Here is a 19,985-nt window from a genome sequence, read left to right as displayed (position 1 = left end):
TCTAAATTGCCTAGAATGCCAGGACCATCACCCATTTGCTGTTGTTGTTGTGGACAACATTGTACTGCTGGTTTTTCAAGAGACCTCCGTTCTCGACCTTGTCTAAATCTCCTAGGTTACCACCCCCACCACCGCGGAATGCGGCTCACCTGTAAGTATTGTTTCTTAATTCTAACACGTATACCTTGCCCTCGATGCTGGGCTTGTTGAATCTGTGTGTGTCCCTGAGGCCAGAGATTGCATTTTCTCAACCACGAGGTCATTCCAGCATTCTTGTGATGAGACGGGCAGCTTTATTTTGAATTTTCTGAAGACGTTGTAGTTGCTTTTCTGAAAGGCCAAAGAGTAAACTGTTACAATGGTCTAAAAGAGAAAGAATGAGAGTTCGAACAAGCGTGGCAGTAGCTTCCATGGTTAGAATGTTTCGCAGAGATCCAATATTTGTGAGATGGAAATGGCAGGATTTGCAGAGATGGCTGACATGCTGTTCCATACTCAAACTTGAGTCCAGATGGACGCCAAGATTTTTCACTGAGGGAGAGAAACATATTGATGAATGTCCAATGGAGATTTCTGATATGTTACATTTTGCAAGTCGTTTACGTGGAGCAATGACCATGGCCTCTGTTTTGATATCATTTAGTACCAGCTTGTTTGAAAACATCCAAGACTTAACATTTGTGAGGCAGGATTCCATGTTCTGTTTTGCTTTTTGCTGATTGTCAGAGAGTGGTTTAAAACTGTCAATTGTACCGGGAAATGAGTTGACCAAGTGGTTTGGTGTACATTGTGTACAATATGGGACCCAAAACAGAACCTTGAGGTACTCCATATTTCAGCACATCACTGTCAGAGAGGGTTTTGTTGATCTGTACAGACTGTGTTCGGTCTGTGAGATATGACTGGAACCAGTCCAGGACTGTGTTGTTCAAGCCATATTCGAGTCGGAGACGTGAGCAGAGGGTTGCATGGTCGATGGTGTCAAACGCAGCGGAAAGATCCAAAAGAACAAGGAGTGCAATGTCACCGTCATCTACAGACATCCTGATCTTGTCCAGAACAGTGTTTAGTGCTGTTTCTGTGCTATGTGCACTCCTGTAGGCAGATTGATATTTGTCGATAAGATCATGGTTTTGTAAGTGTTCCAGCAGTTGGTTCTTGACCACTTTCTCCAAGATTTTTGAGAGGAAGGACAGATTTGAGACTGGTCTGTAATTGCTGAGAACATTTGGATCAAGTGATGGTTTCTTGACTAATGGTTTGATGACAGCTTCTTTGAAGCACAGTGGTACAGTTCCTGAGGATAGGCTGAGATTTATAATTTTAGTGATGATTGGGAGGGTAGTATCGAGAACTTTCAACAAGAATTTTGTCGACACAGGATCCACCTCACAAGATGTTGGTTTTGAGGAGACGATAATTTTCCTAATGTCCGTTTCAGACATTACCACGAAGGACATGGACTGTCGCCCCTGGAATGCTGTAAATGACACATCATCACAGGCATCTCTAAACTTATGGCGAAGTTTTGCAATCTTATTAGTGAAATAGCTATTAAAATCATTTGCACGAGTGACATCATCTCCTTGGGGTAACATCACATCTGTTGACTTTCCAAGCAACTTGTTTAGGGTGCTAAACATCTGTTTAGGATTTGCAGAATTTTTCATGATTACACCATTAAAGAAATCTGATCTTGCTTTTCTGATGCTTTTGTTGGCTTCATTTCGAGCAGTGTTGTACATCTGTCGGTCAATTTCAAGCTGTGATTTTCTCCATCGACGTTCGGCTGCTCGCCTCCGTCTCTTAGCTGCAAGCACAGTGGTACTGTACCAGGGAGATGCATCTTGATGTCGAACTTGTTTCAACTGAACTGGTGCATATTTGTTTCAGAAAGTACAGTGTTGAAATTTTTGTCAATTCATCCACATCTTCTGTGGGGCTTGTGTACATGGCAGACTCGAGCATATCAGAGTTGAAATCTGAGATATCAATACTTTTTATATTCCTGACGTAAACCATTTTCTTTTCAATCAAAATTCAGATTGAAGGTCAACATGTAATGATCCGACATTTGATTGTCCTCAACTTGCAGCTTGTGAATGAGGTCATGGTTGTTGGCAAGAACCCAATCAAGGATATTGCCTCGTTGATGTGTAGGTTCAGTTACATGCTGTTTGAGATCATGAGTCTCTAGTATTTTTAATATCTGTGTGAACCCCGAGTCATCATATGAGTTGAAGTGAACATTGAAATCTCCAAGAATTATGCACAACCTCTGCTTGAAATGCAATAGATCGCACAAGGATGAAAATTCAATTGAGAATGCAGATTTAGAGAGCTTATTAGTTTTTGAAGGTGGTGGTCTGTAAATGCAAACCACTTTCAAAGTCATTTTACCACAAGTGATTACACTTGTCATAGATTCAAAAGTGGAGAATTCATCAGTAAATTTTGAAAATGAAAGAATCAGTTCTTTTTTGTAGATACATGCAAGGCCACCACCTTTCCTGTTGAGTCTAGGTTTGTTGTGCAGTCAGTTGTATCCAGTTGTATCCAGTCGGTGTCATTTCTGTACACTTGGACTCGTCCCCTTTCGCCGATAGCCAAGTTTCAGTTAGAAAAACTATGTCTATGTCATTTTCAAGAATATAATCACATATCTCAACAGTCTTATTTTTGGATGATTGGGCATTCCAGACACACAATTTAAGGTAATCAGTTTTAAATTCAGGTGAAATGTAGATCAGATTTTCAGTGTTGCAACCAGTTTTATTATTTTCAGATGAGGTGTTTCCAAATACTCCATTCACCACCTTGATTGGTCTTTGTTTTCTGCATCCACCACACTTACCTCTTCTGATTGGTTTTGTGTTGCTTATCCCATGTTTTCTGATGTTATGAAACACTTGTGGATCAATCAAATTGTCTTTAGCTTGAGACTTGTAATTGCTGATGAGCTGATCTCTGCTGTAAGACAGTGGGCTTGTGACCATTGTCAGCCTGTGCTGAGACCAGCTTGCCTCGCTGATTGGAGAACAATAGAATGTCACTGACTTGGTTTTCACAACTATGCAAAAACCAAGTAAAAATGCAGAAAAAGTCAACATTTTCCAAATTGTAAATCTTTAGAAGTACATGGCTCCAAGCAACATGCATCTGAGGATTCATAAAGTGGTGGGCTACAACAATGAAATCTTCATCACGACGGTTCAACCCTTAGATAAACGTGAGTCACATTACACCACAATGCATACTGGGGAAAAGGGTATAGTAGAACCACCCTCATCCCAAAAGCCCAGCATTCGACCACCACCCCTATATCATCATGCACAGTGGTTGAAAATCATGAGCATATCGAGGAAGGAGGCATCAAGGTCAAGGCATCATTTGGTTAAAAATTCTTAATGTCAACATACAGCAGACTGGCTGCACCAACAGCGACCACCCACAGGTTTTGACCTGTGGTGTTGGTGTGGGTGTCGTACCTCCACCACCGCAGCCCGTCAGCACTAAAACTAGGGTTGGTATGATAAATCCCAAAGCTCTCAGAACAATGGCAATGGTAGTGCTGTGTTCTCAGAAGAACATTTATATCCTGTCAGCCAGCATGATGTCCTCGTTTAGAACTCAGTCACATCCAAGGATGGCTCTAGCCACACCCACCTTGGGTTTACAAGGTGATGGGACCAAAGTTAAGCCTAAATAAGCCCTTAAGGACACCTGGTCCAGAAACCCCTGTCTGACTATTCCCAATTTAAGCAACATAAAAAGACTGGAGCTGAATTTTGCAAAAATGGGTTTGCAGAATCATACTATCTGTACAACTTTGGGGAATGCTGAGTAGCCTGGGCAACAGTCAGCAGCCAGGTGACTCTAACCAGCTTTCTGTTCCTGTTACTGTCTGTCAGTACCAGCTGTCAGCTATAATAATGAATCTGTGATTCGAACATTTAATCAGTGGATCTTCATTTTCTCTGAGGCTGAATGACTGTACTTGTACATAAATAAACAGCTCATATATACTCACTGTAGAAAAAACATGTGCTGTAGGCCTGTATCTTACATCCCTGTTTATCATCTTCTCCACTGGATCAACAAGTTGAAGTGGCATTTTATGAGCAATTATTCCAAATAAATCATGCATCTGTAAAAAAAAAAAACATGCAATATAATTACCAAGGCAAACAATACTATCACTTAAGTAAGGATAAGATATAATATAAGTTGATCACTGGTCATGAAGCACTTCTGTTGAATGCGAGGTGAATTGTCATTTTGTAGATGACACAATGTAAACAGATTTAGAGTTATCTCCCTTCCATCGATTTTCAATCGCAAAACATTGGTAATTTCCGTGTTTCATGCGTGATTCACAATGGTATTCGAGGCAACGAAGTACTACCATGAAGCACCAGTAGAGTTTGGAATTCCCAGCGGTGTACACTGAAAATAATGCATCGCCTGTATGCGGGGTACATTGAAAATAATAGAATAGCGCTTAGCCAAACAGAAAGCGATATTCATGTGTGAGGTAAGATATGGTTGAATAACTTCATGAAAAATTGGAGCAACACTTCAGTTAGGTTCTAATGTTATATAGCATGTGAAATACAGAGTTTAATATGTGGCAGGTATGACATCATGTAAGATTCGGTTTATTTGAAGTTGTCATTGTCTATAGATTTAACTCAAGTAGTATCCTTCTTAAGTGTTAGTTTATGGTTGTTTTTAGATCTTGCGTACTCCACTGCATGTATAAGGGGTGTCAAGAGATTGTGCCATCGTTTGTGTTGTGCCCTTTGACTTCTTTCACCCTTGTGTCGATTGGTTCTATTGTATCACCTAGTCACGTGTTCCTCATGTTACATTGTCAAAACACAAAGTACTACTTATATGTCTGCCATTACACTTCACTTCAATTCGACCATATCACAGAGCAACAAACAACTAACATCTCAGATCTAAGGTAGGAACAATGTTTTAAGTAATGTATATATGTGTTGCACTAAATAATAATGTTATTAATGTCAGTTATATGTTCTTGATAATAATGAAATAAGTTGCAGTACCTTGGTGCAATTGCAAATATTATGCACAGGCATTTCTTGTAAGTAGATTACAGTGCAGTATTATTCATAGATACGGCTAATGCTTATAGGTATGTTGGAATGTATATTTGTAGATTGGTTCATACAGCACTGAATCACCAACTTATCACTTCTATTTGTAATAAAGACGTTTTTGTACTCCACTCTACATGCCTTTTCAAAGAAGATAATATCAATGCCCAAAGCAAAGAATTCAAACCATACTGAATTCAGAAACATCACATTTTTAACAGTACATTTTGTTTCAGTTCAAACTTATGTCCAGCAGTCATGTTTTTGGTAGTGGCAAATGCTTATGGAAAAGTTAGATTTATTTTCTACACCCATCATCCCATCTTGTAGAACCAAAGGTTTGGCTGTTACAGGTCCACTGAGAGTATATGTTCTCTAAAACCTGATATTGTTGATCTCAAGTGGCCTGTACTGTTATTTGAAGAGGCCATGGTTTGCTATAAACTGCCAACTGACAAAGGAGTACAGCTGAACAGAAAAGTTCTATTTCAGCACCCTTAATAGCAATGTTTCTATACCAGCTAGTATCCAGATTTTGGATGACATTAAGACTGTACCCTGGTCATGCAAGTACATCAACCAATGGGCCTACATTTGTGAGTTTTGTCTAAATTTAATCATTTGAATGCAAGTTAAATCTTTACATAGCCACTGCTGGATTTTGGAGATGACACATAAGACAAACAGATAAAGGGTTATCTCCCTTCCATCGAACTGCATTCGCAAAACTTTGGAAATTTCCATGCATAAAGCATGATTCAATGTTATTTGAGATAAAGAAGTACTACCATGTAGTACTGAATGAGTTGCCATTGGCAGTGGGATACATTGAAATGTATGCCGCTTGTAAGCTGGGTACTCTGAAAATAATAAAAGAGCGCTCACCCAATCAGAAAACGACATTTACATGTGAGGTAAGATAATATCCTTCGGAAAAGTATCTATATGTACTAACCAGCAATCACACCCACTAAAAGATCAAGAACTTACTAGATAATGCAAGATATTTCCAATGAAAAGATGTTTATACATACAATGAATTGCGAAAATTAGTCATCATAAGCAGAATGTATTTTCAAGGCCTCAGCTGTGAGGCAGTAGTACCTCAGAACCTGATGGAAGGGAGATAACCCAATCTCATTCCACTTCAATTACACAATGCTTTCAAAAGTAATCAAATGTAACAAATGTTATATTTGAGAATACATTTTCTTTGGACTGGACTCAACGCAACAAAATCACTAGAATCTGTACTTTACCAAGAAAGTATAACCCAAAATATCACAAATGTTATTCATTACACATTGTTCATCATTGTTTGATGATCTGTCACTTTTTATGAGAAATAATTTCTATTCTAACATGAAATCTATATTTTGAAATCTTGTGTAATATTTATTATGTATTCTGTACCACTCTGAACAAACAAATATTGTATACTCTTTTTATCCTTGGCCAACTGCCCTTAATAATGAATTTTGAATTGAATTGGATTGAATTTAAACTACTAGAAGCCATTCAAGAAGCTCTGACTGGCCATAAACACAGCTCAGACATGTCCACTGCCTACAACCATCAGTCTCACCATCTCATCACCAAGCAGTCTTAATCCTGTAAATCTCCTGGGAAACGACTGTATATATATACAGTCGGACCCCATTTACTCGGACCCCACATATCCGGAAACCCCGCCTTCTGGACGATTTTTATGTGAAATGAAACTTACGCTCATTAATTGTACTCGGTTAACTGGACCCTGCGCTTCCGGACCCAGACGGCGAATTTTCAAACCATTCCCATAGATTTCCATTGAAATATGATCCAGTTATCCGGACAGAGAGATGTGTGCAACGTGCATGTGTATGTGTCACGTCAATATCGCTTACTGCACGACTATGTGATTTCATTCTTAATCTATCGGAAGGCATTTGGTGTGAATTGATTAATTAGCCATCAAAACACTACTGACGCGTGTCACTCATTAAGATTTGGCGCATGTGAGAACATCTCATCAGTAACGAAAACACATGTTTAGGATTGAGGTAAGGGGGATTAAGGTAAACTACACTGTAATTGTACTGTATATAACACTTATAAATCAACCCCTGCTATCTGTCGCGATGCAAACTAAAAATAGCCTCCCACATGTTGACGACATATGTTTTAGGGTATTTGAAATTAAAAAAAAAAATATGCATTTGGCAAAATAGAAACTTTTTGTCATCGATTTACATTTTCATCTAACTTACTATCTGAAGCTCCACATGCTACATGATTACGTACGAGACAACCTGACGAATGGTAACCTGCGTTCCGCCTTGCATGTATTACTATACACTTATATGTGATGATGATTTACTGTTATTACTATTGACTGTTGATTTATAGATATACGTACGTGAATTTTTTTTTACTTTCACCTAATTTTCACGTTTTGCTTGCTTGATCCAGTTAACCAGACGTCTTGCTATCCGGATGATTTTCGAGTGAAACAAAAACGTCCGGATAAACGGGGTTCGACTGTATATAAAGGCTGTTTGCTGTGTTGAGGGCAAAACACACTCATTCATATTTACTGGAGTTACATAATCTGCATACATCAGTGCCTTATCTACATCATCTGCTGTGAGACCGATCGCTGTGTTTACATTCTGCATAGATGATCTTCTCTCGCACTAAGACTTTGGTGAGTTTGTTATATTGTATTTTGTGACCCATGACTTAGATTTTGTCTCTCTTGAATTGTACCTGAATTCAGTATTGTGAAATTGACTTGTGACTTTGTATACCTTGCTCTCGTTGCATAATTATACATAATTTGAACGTTTATTACTTGTCTTTGTTCTGTTTTGCTGGTCCACAACGGATTTCTTAAATTGCTGTCACGGTAAATTTTTAACCGTAACACTGTCTTTCATATCACTGGCTTCTCTCATTAATAAATACCTCCATAGTTCAATCTGCTCGTGCAACAATTGCATTTTTGTGTAATCGTTCTCCAACTCTGTATATCAACCTAATCAATTGTGTAAACCTCAATCAGTTTACTGTTCAAATTTCACTGTGCATGTATAACGTTGCCTGCGTAATGTACATCATTTGCTTGAAGACGGTGTTAGTAGCTACACTAAAACATTGGTCATATTAATAAATAATGAAGTTGTGCATCCACAGAACTCTCCTCATTGTTCAAAAGAAATATGCAACTTCTATATGCCACATAAAGAAGGTACAATATTGTTATCTGTGTCAGTTTCACTTGGTTAAGAATAGAGAATATCTTTGAAGGCAAACTACAGAGATTCATGTATTTGTCAATTTCTCAAATTGTTCATCACTTTAATGAATTTGTGGTGCAAAAAACTGATTCATTTAAATCTCAATGAAAATGAGAATAATATTGAAATATTGGGACCTTAATATTTGTAACCACTGCCAATTCAAGCAATATCTCCATGTCAGGCTAGCAAGAGTTGCTTTGGTAGCAGGAAGGTTGTGAAATTGCAAAAACATATTCATGCTGTGAAATCAACAATAGTATCATTTCCAAAATATACCAACAAAATAACTTTGCATAACATAAAATGGAATAAAATAGAGAAGTATTTTGAAAGTTATAAAAATAACCCTAAATAAACATGCAGCAAAGCACTTTGTATGAAATTTGGTGTCACATATCACATTTGCCCCATGCAGTTTATGCACAATGAACTTACTTTGCATGTTTTTTGACACCTGAACTTCACACACCTGATATTGAAATTTGAAGAATGGTTCATTAATAGCCTCACATTATTTAAACATAAACTGCGCTAAAAATCAATGTCCCTATGTCGTGGGTATGCTGGAGACTGAAATGGCCCAAAATGAAGAGGACAGACATCTGAGTGACCACTGAAACATTTGCCTCAGAACAGCTGTCCATGAGTGGCATCGCATCAGCCTGACCCATCTCTGGAATCTGTTCCAGCCTGCCAGTTTCAATGCTCGTACCATTCCTGACTTATGTGCAATCAGTTCCAAGACTGTGCGGAACTGACTGAGGGAGCATAATATCCATCCCTGAAGGCCTGCAATAGGTCCAATTTTACTTTAACATCACCAACTGGCATGTCTTGCCTAGTGCAGTGCCTATGGTATGAGGAAACATCATATCTCATATAGTCATATGGCAATCTGACAGGTCTCTAATACAGGGATTACAGCCGTTCACTCAAGGACAGGGACATAACTTTGTGCTTCAGCGAAAAAATGTTCATCCACATGCCACTCATGTTGACATGAGACATCAGAGCATTCTAATACTACCCTGGCCAGCTGTTTCATGTGTCCTCAACTGAGCTCACTTGGGATGAAATGGAGCGATGTTTACATCAGAATCCACCATTGACATCAGATGAATCAGGACAAGCATTGGTTCAGACATGGAACAGCATTCTCCAAGTTTTCTTCAATTACTAAGTGTCGCCGATGTCAAGCCTGCATCAATGCCAGTGGTGGACACACGATAATGAATTTATTAAAGGACTTTTGACATCATATCTCTTCAAGGGCCTGTCACGATACCTTATGTCAAATCATACAGACTATTATATTATTTGTCAACAGTTAAACGGTGATTAAGGAACACCACAAATGATGTAAATCATCAGATAAACACTGTTTATCAACCAAGTGAAAATATCCACATCAGGCACAGCAGATAAGGTTAACCCATAACACTGCTCCTTTATGTGCTAATTCATGTGAAAGCACTTGGACCCTTAAAAACATTACCAATCCCATTGGGCTGGCAAAAGGGAAATGTTGTTGAGACAGTTGGTTTGGAGATACGTTTTGGGTGAGGAGAGAGTCATAGGATCGGAAACATTGCTGGGGCACATACATAGGAGTTGTTTGAGATAATCAGGATTGTTGTAAAATACATCTACTTGAATTTGACTTCTGCTTCAAAGCTGACTTACCTATATTCTTGTTTCACTTATATGATTTACTCCAATGAGATCAACAAGACATCTGCCAAGTTCTATTTCATAAACTGAAATCACATACAAGATTTCTGCTGTCAACATATTGTCATATATGATAGATCATATACATCATATGTATTCGCTTATTTAGTCAGCAGAAATTCCCAGGATAAATATGTAATACTCTACTCATGGCTAAATTAAAAATGTTTGGATGACATTCAGTTCCAGTATAATGTTTTGCCTCATGACTGTCAGCATGGTCAGTGAAACTATGATAGGCGATGACTGGTTGATAGACTCACACCCCTGCCTGAATGTAAAGCCTTAGAATAAGCAATTGGCCCCTCTCAAGTTTATGATTGAATAACAAATAATAAACTGTATGTTTAGTTCATTATTTCATTATGAATTCATTATTTCCATGAATTGTGACTATCGATCATACATGATAAAGTCATGTGATGAAATTGGTTTGGGTGGTATCCTGATGGATGTGCAAGCATCAATCAAACTCAGGCTGCCTGTGTTCCTTGTTGGAGAGTAATCTCCGGGGCACTACATTTCATACGGGAGTGCTGAAAGTATCACCACTAAACATAAACTTTAGGAAGATCCCACTTTGTAACACATTCTCCAGCTGGAAAACTATCATGAATCTGATAAAATCTGTGTTGTCACAAACTCATCACTCAAGACTCATGTTTACACAATAGTTGTTCCTTTTTCTGCAGGAATTCTGCAAATGAATGTGTAGGCAGCCAGGTGCAACCTATGGTGAGAGCATCCATCAGTAGCAAACTTGACATTGTAGAGGATGAGTGAAATGATGAACTGTGATTCCACTCTCTTGTTTGAGGTACTACATAGCATTGAGCTACCAATAACTGCTGAACTTGTAATCCACATGAACCATGGGCAGGTTTCATCATTTGTCTTCAACAAACTTGGCGTGTTTACAAAGTGACCAGCAAATGCTTTGACATGACTTCATATGATTACATGATCTGTGGTAATGGAATGTATCTAAAATCCACTAAAGACACAGCAGTTTGTTGCCTGAAACAATATGGGGTAGATTTTTACTACACATAATGTAACTGAATTATCATTCTCAGTTTGTAATAAGAGGAATAAGAGGAAACGTTTCTTTCCATTTACAGTCAACTACATCTAGCATTTGATAATCAAAAGTCAAAGTCTTTGTCACTGTCAGCTATCAGTAATCAGTTTTGCCTAGTTTTTGCACTACATTACTGGAGACCAATAACTGTGGAGGAAGGAGTAAATACTCCTTAAGCAAAAAGAGATAGTATTATTGGAATTGATAACAATGATAACTATTCTAGATAATTTCTATAATTACAAAGAATCTATTACATCACTGCCAGGATGTGCAAGAGAGACTGGCCAGTTCTCGTATCTTGCATTGTGTTGGTACCCATTAAATTCAGTGCTCTTTAACTGGTGTTTCAATCACTCTTCTGGCCTTCTTGAGAATTGACAACAACATTCCATCGTCTGTACACTGAGTGTATGAGACAGTTGTTGATGGCCATAGGAACTTGTGCCCAGGCTCGGTGATACACCTGAGGGAGTTCAGCTGCACTTGTAAGCCTTGGTCGCAAATCATTGAGCCTCCTCTGAATCTCGTCCCACAAGTGTTCTATCGGGTTTAAGTCTAGACTGAGGGCAGTCCACTGAAAAGTTTTTTTGACAGAGAAAGGTTCTAATTGCTCTAGCAATATGGGCATGTACATTGTCCTGCTGGAAGAAGTGGTTTCAATGACAACCAAAATGTGGCAAGATGAAGGCACTTGATCAATGTAGCAAGTAGATATTACACCATTTCCTCTATCAGAACCAATATTCTGGAACATCATAGAGCCTAGGCTCAACATTGTCACATGTGGTCTTCCACTGTGAGGGCAGTCAGCTGTGATTCTAGTGGTTTGGTGCTGCAAGTGGTACACATTAATAGAAAAATTATTTGCAACATGTCTTGCAGTCGGGTCAGCATTAAATTGTTGTCCTAAAGCTGGGTTCCTATGTTCCCTTGATAATCGTTCGTGGCATATTGCTGCTGTCGAATAGTGAATGATTTGGCGCATGTTCAGTGGCTCTGCTTATACTAATGACACGAAGTAATGCACGGGCATTGTCATTTTCATGCAATATTACCTTAGTAACTGTGTTTTGACAACATGTAATTTGCATTGTTACAAGAGTGTGTTTTCTGTAATTTGTATTGTTATTATTTAAGTGTTCGTTATTACTGGGTCACATTGTTTAGAGTTTTGAGTGATAGCTGTTATGGGTCACATTTCATAGTATTTTAGCTGCACACCTTTAAGGTAGCACTTTAGAACTGCCTCCCTTTGGTATGTTTTGACTGTTGGTAAACACAAGGCCAATCGTGAAGGTTCCATACTTTGCTGGAACGCTCAAGAATCAGTGACTGTGTATATAAAGGCTGGTTGTTGTGTTGACGGGACACACACATGGATTTACACTCAGAGTAACACAGGAGTTGTATCATGATTTGGCCTATTCACATCTGTCTATCTCTTCACCAACGTTGACCTACATTCAAGAAAGCTCGCTATGAAAGATTTAGTAGAACTGTTTCAATGAAAACCAAGACACTGGTGAGTTGATATTATATTTGTGATCCATTACTTTAGGTTTGACTCAGTTGCACTGTACTAGAAACTTTCATTGTAAATTGTTGTATCTTGCTTGTGTCTGCTCAATACATAATATTGAATATTTTAGACTTGGCTGTGTTGTATTTTGCTGTTTCTGAGGGGACTTTTGTCATAGCAAATTTTTAACGGCAACAATATCGAATAGAGAATCTGAAACCAAATTTTCTTGAAATTTTTCTAGAACTAGGTCTAGCTAACATGTAGAAAGTGACAAAAATAATTCAAATTAAAATGAAACATATCTGGCAAAATGTTTGGTAGGGTGATGTTTCTTTTGTGGGTCAGTATAATAATACCATGAAAACATAAATAATTATCAATCATACCTGATCAAGCTGTCTCACATACTGGCTTGGTGTGTGGTCTGCTCCAATAAGTGAATTCCCATCACTGTAAACAGCACAGATAACCATTCCCAAAGAAAACATATCACTGAGATAATTACATGTCTTGTCAAGCTGTATCTCTGGAGCAACATAATTTAGATCTGGCTGTGCCATCTTTGGTATTTTAACAGTCCACGGCTGACATGGAAATGAATCCTGAAAAGAGAAGCAAAATACACAAAATAACAACAAAATTATGGGAAACCTATAAAGTGTGTTACGTGCATGCATTTCAACATAGTCTGACAGATGGGAACACCAGACTCAATACATTTCTACATAGTGTGACAGATGGGAACACCAGACTTAATACATTCTTACATGGAGTGACAGATGGGAACTCCAGACTCAATACATTTCTGCATGGTGTGACAGATGGGAACACCAGACTTAATACATTCCCATGTGGAGTGACAGATGGGGAAACCAGACTCAATACATTTCTGCATGGAGTGACAGATGGGAACTCCAGGCTCAATACATTCTTACATGGAGTGACAGATAGGGACACCAGACTCAATACATTTCTGCATGGTGTGACAGATAGGGACACCAGACTCAATACATTTCTGCATGGTGTGACAGATAGGGACACCAGACTCAATACATTTCTACATGGAGTGACAGATGGGAACTCCAGGCTCAATACATTCTTACATGGAGTGACAGATAGGGACACCAGACTCAATACATTTCTGCATGGTGTGACAGATAGGGACACCAGACTCAATACATTTCTGCATGGTGTGACAGATAGGGACACCAGACTCAATACATTTCTGCATGGTGTGACAGATAGGGACACCAGACTCAATACATTTCTGCATGGTGTGACAGATAGGGACACCAGACTCAATACATTTCTGCATGGTGTGACAGATAGGGACTTAATGAAGTGGAATAACCTCATATTTTGGATTACTACATCATCATACACATGTTCTGATTTTCATCCTAGCTATAATTTTTTGTCTCATATATCCGGATGGTTGAGCACCTGTATGTTTACACACGCGATTACCGAGGGCCTTTGAAGCGTGAGAAGATTAACTACCTCTGAGTAGCAAGGTGATACTCAGTTAATTTTGAGGCTTGTCAATTTGTGGGACAGCCTGGACAGATGTGAGCGAAAAGACAATTGCTAACTGCTTTCGTCATGTGGATATTATCCAATCAACTGAGGACTCACAAGAAGACATGGGCTTGTCGGAACTTAGTGATGTACTAAGATCCTGTGCACAAGTTGCAACTGTGACTGTTACTGCCGATGTTCTTGTGAATGTCGACAGTGACGAACTGACCGGCGAAAGTCCTCTCGCTTTTCTATACAGCCAGTGCAAAAGGTTATGATTGATTTCTTCAAATGAGCATATAACTGCATGAACAGGTATGAGACATTGTATGCACTGATATTTGTTTATGTGTAATCAATAAAGACAATGTCTGATGCCTACTATGTTCGTTTCTTTGTATGTTTCTTTGCACATATGGCCTGTGATTCAGATATCCAAAAATTCGCTTATCCGGACATTTTCAATAAAAACACAAGTGTTCAGATAAACGGGGCACGACTCTATCACTTATTTTGCATGCATGAGATAACAGAACTAACAACAGTTTTGTAATCTGAATATGGAATGAGAAGTGGTGTAACATATTTGTTGACTGCTGCTTTAGTAGTATCAAGGAAGAAGATGCGGTTACCTAGCATAGTGAGGTGTAGTGGGATATCTCAGTGGTTAAAGCATTCACTTGTTATGCCAAAGACCAAGGTTTGATTAACCACAATCTGAAAAGGCTGTTTATGGTGCCTCTACAGTGATATTGCTTGAATAGTGCTAAAAGCAGCATAAATCTAAATTCATCCACTCTCATCAAGTTAGTGATTACAGTTTATCCAAGTGGAGGTATTATGACAGAGTTGTACCTAAGCATCCTTGCAAAGAAGCTTCCTCTAGAAACAACATGGCCATGAGATCGTTTGACTCATTTGATTGGATCACCATACAAATATTATCTGAACCCAGTTGATCTTTTGGGGTGAAACATCACTAAAAACAGCCATGAAAAATTTTCATGTTAAAAAGAATTGTTGGTGACAAAAATGTGGGGGGTTAAAACTTCATCAGTTACCTTGTTTAGCATTTAGTACTGTGACAGGCTGGGACATAACACATTACTTCATCACTCACCTTGTTTAGCTTCAAGTAATGTGACAAGATGGGACATGAGAATCTTTTGACACTAATCAGAATCTACTCTTAAACTCATGCTCATCTGGTCTGTTCATAAAGAGTCACGTAGCAGAATGATGGTGTTGCAAACTCTCGTCACAAAGCAGTAGATCTGAACAATATCAGCTGTGTTTTCCTCTTTGTGGACTCCTAAGTGTGATTTGTGGAACTAACCTCCCTTTTCAGAAGTGCTGGAAGCCTAATAATGTTTCCTAGAGGTACCTTAAAGAATGAATAAACTCATATATTTTGTACTCTTTTAACCATTACATGTGAAAGACATGTGGTTGTTCTTAAGTGGAACACCAAACTCATTCTTAAAAGACTTGTGGTTAATTACTACCGAGTGATTAAATGTTACCAGAAAGCTGTCTGCTTCACTCTCGCCTGCTAACAAAACCACAGATAGGTTACGTAACTCTGTTGCCAGAGCCCTGCAGCGATGTTATGTGAGGAATGATTTTCAGTTACTTGTATAGAAAATGTGTAGGAAGCTCGTCATCAAAAAAGACATGCCGAAATGTTGTGTTGCCATCAATTGCTTCTAGGGGTTGGGTCATTGTGTCATCATGCACATATTTCCACCAGACCCCGCAGTTCATGCTAATTGGGTTCTTTGTGAGTGCAAAGCGAGCATTGTGGAAGCCTATGGTATATACTAAATTGAATAGTTCGCACCCTACCAAGCTTCTAAAATAGACAGTGCTATTGAGATTTATTTTCATCGGGGTATAAACTTCCTACTATTTGTAGTAAATCATTGCTGACCAAAAGGATTTTGCATGAACATAAAGATTTCTTCCTCGGAAGCGAAGTTGTGGTCTAAGTGACAATAATATTGTAAGTAATATGACATTGACCTCCACCTTGCTTCCAAGAGTGAAATTGTTGACTTATAAGCAATGTCCTGCAAAATCCTATTCTCTATCAATCATAATACATATTCTACTACCAGTAGAAAGTAGTTTTCATTTTGTAACTCGGTGAAAACCAACTTAAACAGCATTTATCCTCAGACAGGGTGCTGCCATTTAGGCAATTCTTGAAGTCATGGGCTAACTTTAGAGTCTGTTAGGATTAATGAGATTATGGTTTGTTTTCATCAAGTTAGAAAATCCAAACAGCTTTCTACTAGTAGTTAAATACATCTTTGAATCATGGCCAAAAGGATTTTGCATGACACATCTTGTAACATAATGACTTCTTCCACGGAAGCAAGGTAGGGGTCGAAGTGACAATAGGTGATAAATTTCTTGCTACTATTCACTTGGTTTATAAACATCCACTAGCCAGTCTGCAGATACTAGTCAATGTACATCTTTATATTTGGTCTTATAAACCTAATTACTTTACCAAATGTATAACAGGAATGTAATATCTGGACATTTTATGGTTTGCCAATATGAATCATAATTCGCACACACATCCTTGTGTATTGTCAGTATCATTAAACTTAACAACGAAAACAATGATTCTGTTGAATGCTCTGATGAATTAAGCAAACCCAAATGCAAATATTAAAATTAAAACAAATCACAGTTATAGGAGCAATGTCATTAACACAGTGTAATATACGAAAAAGTGATCTATCATTTCAGGTATTTCACACTGGTGTATAATCTCATTGGTCACCACTCCTGGCAACTAACTGTATACTATTTAACAGAAAATATGAGACACTTCACAGTGCTGTCTATTTTTTATTTTATATTAAAATTTCATGAAATTTGTCACAGATGTGTCTGTTGCCTTGTCCTTAAAGGAAATATATCTTAGTAGTCGGTCGGTCCTCCGTTTCTCTGTATGCACTGCAGAATCCGGCGCGGCATGGAATCTATTAAATTGTCTAGGTAAGTTTGGGGTAGGTCCATCCATGTCTGGTCAATAACATGACGCCACTCGCGGATGCTTTTGGGTTCCAACCTCTCAACTTTGTCCTTTATGATCTGCCACACATTTTCTATTGGATTTAAATTTGGTGACGCAGCGGGAAAATTTAATAAGGTCACGTGATTGGCTTCCAGCCAGGTCAAGGTTTGAATTGATTTGTAGATTGTTGCATTGTCTTGTTGAAGTTGGAATGAGATTCCACTTTGACCTATGTGGGAATCTAGTACGCCTTGCTGTAAAATATCGCAGTATTAGAGAATCAAAACTGCCCTCCATCTTCAGCAGAGGCGTCACACCGAGTTTACCGATGCCACCCCATCCCATGACACTTGGAGAAAACGTATCATTTTCAAGAACTTTCCTCCGTTAGACCACCTCTTCCTCGTTATTCTGTAAAACTGAAATTAACTCTCGTCTGTGAAAATCACCTTGGAAAAATCCTGGCACCCATACTTTCTACACCATTCAAGTCGTTTAGCCTTATGGTCATCTGTCATCAAGAGGAATTTTTTCGGTACCTGTTTTGCATATCCAGAGTGTTTTAATGAGTGTATGAATTGTCCATTCTGCTACGTCTGGGCCACCTTGACTTGATGCTTTGACCAGTTCGGATGCAGTACAACGAGGCACACGACCCTCCTCCTGTCATTAGGCCCCAGGCTCGAGCGATGTCCCGATCCTGGCCTACGTCAACTCCTGCTTCAGTTCTTTTCAAAATTCTGTAAACTGATACCCTACTATGGCCTGACAACTTCACAAGTTACTTAACTGATCGCACGCCGGATGGATTCATACAATGCCTGAAGTCTACTTCTTTGAATCCTATTTACCATTTCGTCCATTCTGTCGTCTGCAAGGTCAACAAGGTCACATGACCAAGCCAAAAGTACATGTAAGGGAGATAAGCGCTTGACAACATGGGAAGACAACTCCAATAGCCTATATTAGTGTTCAGCGATCTATTCACGCATATTATCAATTTTCATATATGTCACGTGTCTCATTTTTTCTGCTTGATGCTATATAATGTGCATCATTCTTTAAAAAAGTAATTTAGTTAGCCAATAATGAGCAATCAATCAATTTATTGGTGGTTAATCCTTTGATTTTGTTTTGTTTACACACACACACAAACACAACAGAGTGTATTCAGTATAGATTAGTAATTAGTAAATAATTATGCATATGTAAACACTACTTTTAGACAAATCTGCATAAAAATAAAAATAACTAGGATTGCCTCAAGGGCAATACTTTAGGTCTTCAGACTTCCTCCATACACCTTCCGAGGCTATCTTCACTTGAACAGTTTCTTTGGACGCCAGCTGGACTGTCCATTGCAGTAATTTTTACATTCATTTGGCAATGAGCCACCACTTTTGACACAAACACAAAATTCACTACCTGCAGGAAAATATGCTGGAAGGGACAATCAAATATACAGACCACTCAAAAGATTAGATCCTGACATTTCCAGAATGCTAAATATTTGGACTGTAGACCTAAGAACAACGGAGTAACGGCCTGTTAAAGAATCGACTGTTTCCTTGGCCATTAGAAAAGCAGAAGTGGGTACTAATACTAGATTTTCCAAATTGCACAGGTTGATGCTCATTGACAGACTGCAGCCCTATAGTTGGAATATTGATGAGTTCGGCGTAAAATAATATACAAACTTATAGGTTTTCAATTGCGCAGGTCGATGCTCATGCTGTTGATCACTGGATTGTCTGGTCCAGACTCGATCAATGACAGACTGTAGCCATATACCTCGAATACTGTTAAGTGCGGTGTAAAACAATATGCAAACTAATAGGTTCCCAATTGCGCATGTCGATGCTCATGCTGTTGATCATTGGATTGTCTGGCCCAGACTCGATCAATGACAGCCCACAGCCATATAGGTGGAATAATACTGAGTGCGGCGTAAAACAATATACAAACTCATAGGTTCCAAATTGTGCAGATCGATGCTCATGCTGTTGATCACTGGATTGTTTGGTCCATACTCGATCAATGACAGACCGCAGCCATATAGTTGAAATACTGATGAGTGCGGCGTAAAACAATATGCAAACTAATAGGTTCCAAATTGTGCAGATTGATGCTCGTGCTGTTGATCACTGGATTGTTTGGTCCATACTCGATCAATGACAGACCGCAGCCATATAGTTGAAATACTGATGAGTGCGGCATAAAACAATATGCAAACTAATAGGTTCCAAATTGTGCAGATTGATGCTCGTGCTGTTGATCACTGGATTGTCTGGCCCAGACTCGATCAATGACAGACCGCAGCCATGTAGTTGGAATACTGCTGAGTGCAGCGTAAAACAATATACAAACTACTGGAAAGATTAGAGCCTGGCATTTCCACAACACCAACACAGCTGAGTGCGGCGTAAAACAATATACAAACTAATAGGTTCCAAACTGTGCATGTAGATGCTCATGCTGTTGATCGCTGGATTGTCTGGTCCAGATTCGACCATTTAGAGACCACAGCCATATAGTTGGAATACTACTGAGTGCTAAGGAGAACAGAGTTACGGCCTGTTAAAGAATCGACTGTTTCCCTGACTATTAGAACCCCGGGAAGTGGTCAGTGTTGCTAGATTTTACGAAAGCTTCCTTCACTTATCTGTGAAAAATGCCAAAATCCGAAGCACACACC

The 19,985-nt window shown here is 38.8% G+C and overlaps 1 protein-coding gene across 1 annotated transcript in view; it reads right to left on the bottom strand.

Annotated features, from left to right (window-relative positions):
• LOC137291840 (SCY1-like protein 2) overlaps window positions 1-19,985 on the bottom strand; it is a 238,794-nt gene that overhangs the window by 174,863 nt on the left and 43,946 nt on the right. Inside the window, exons 5-6 of the mRNA XM_067823384.1 lie at window positions 13,128-13,343; window positions 4,031-4,147 (exon numbers count right to left, since the gene is read on the bottom strand). Coding sequence (XP_067679485.1) covers window positions 4,031-4,147; window positions 13,128-13,343 — 333 coding nt within the window. The remainder of the gene's footprint in view (window positions 1-4,030; window positions 4,148-13,127; window positions 13,344-19,985) is intronic.

Source organism: Haliotis asinina, chromosome 7, assembly GCF_037392515.1.
Source record: "Haliotis asinina isolate JCU_RB_2024 chromosome 7, JCU_Hal_asi_v2, whole genome shotgun sequence".
Lineage (NCBI taxonomy): Eukaryota > Metazoa > Mollusca > Gastropoda > Lepetellida > Haliotidae > Haliotis > Haliotis asinina.
This window is presented reverse-complemented; position numbering and strand designations above follow the sequence as displayed.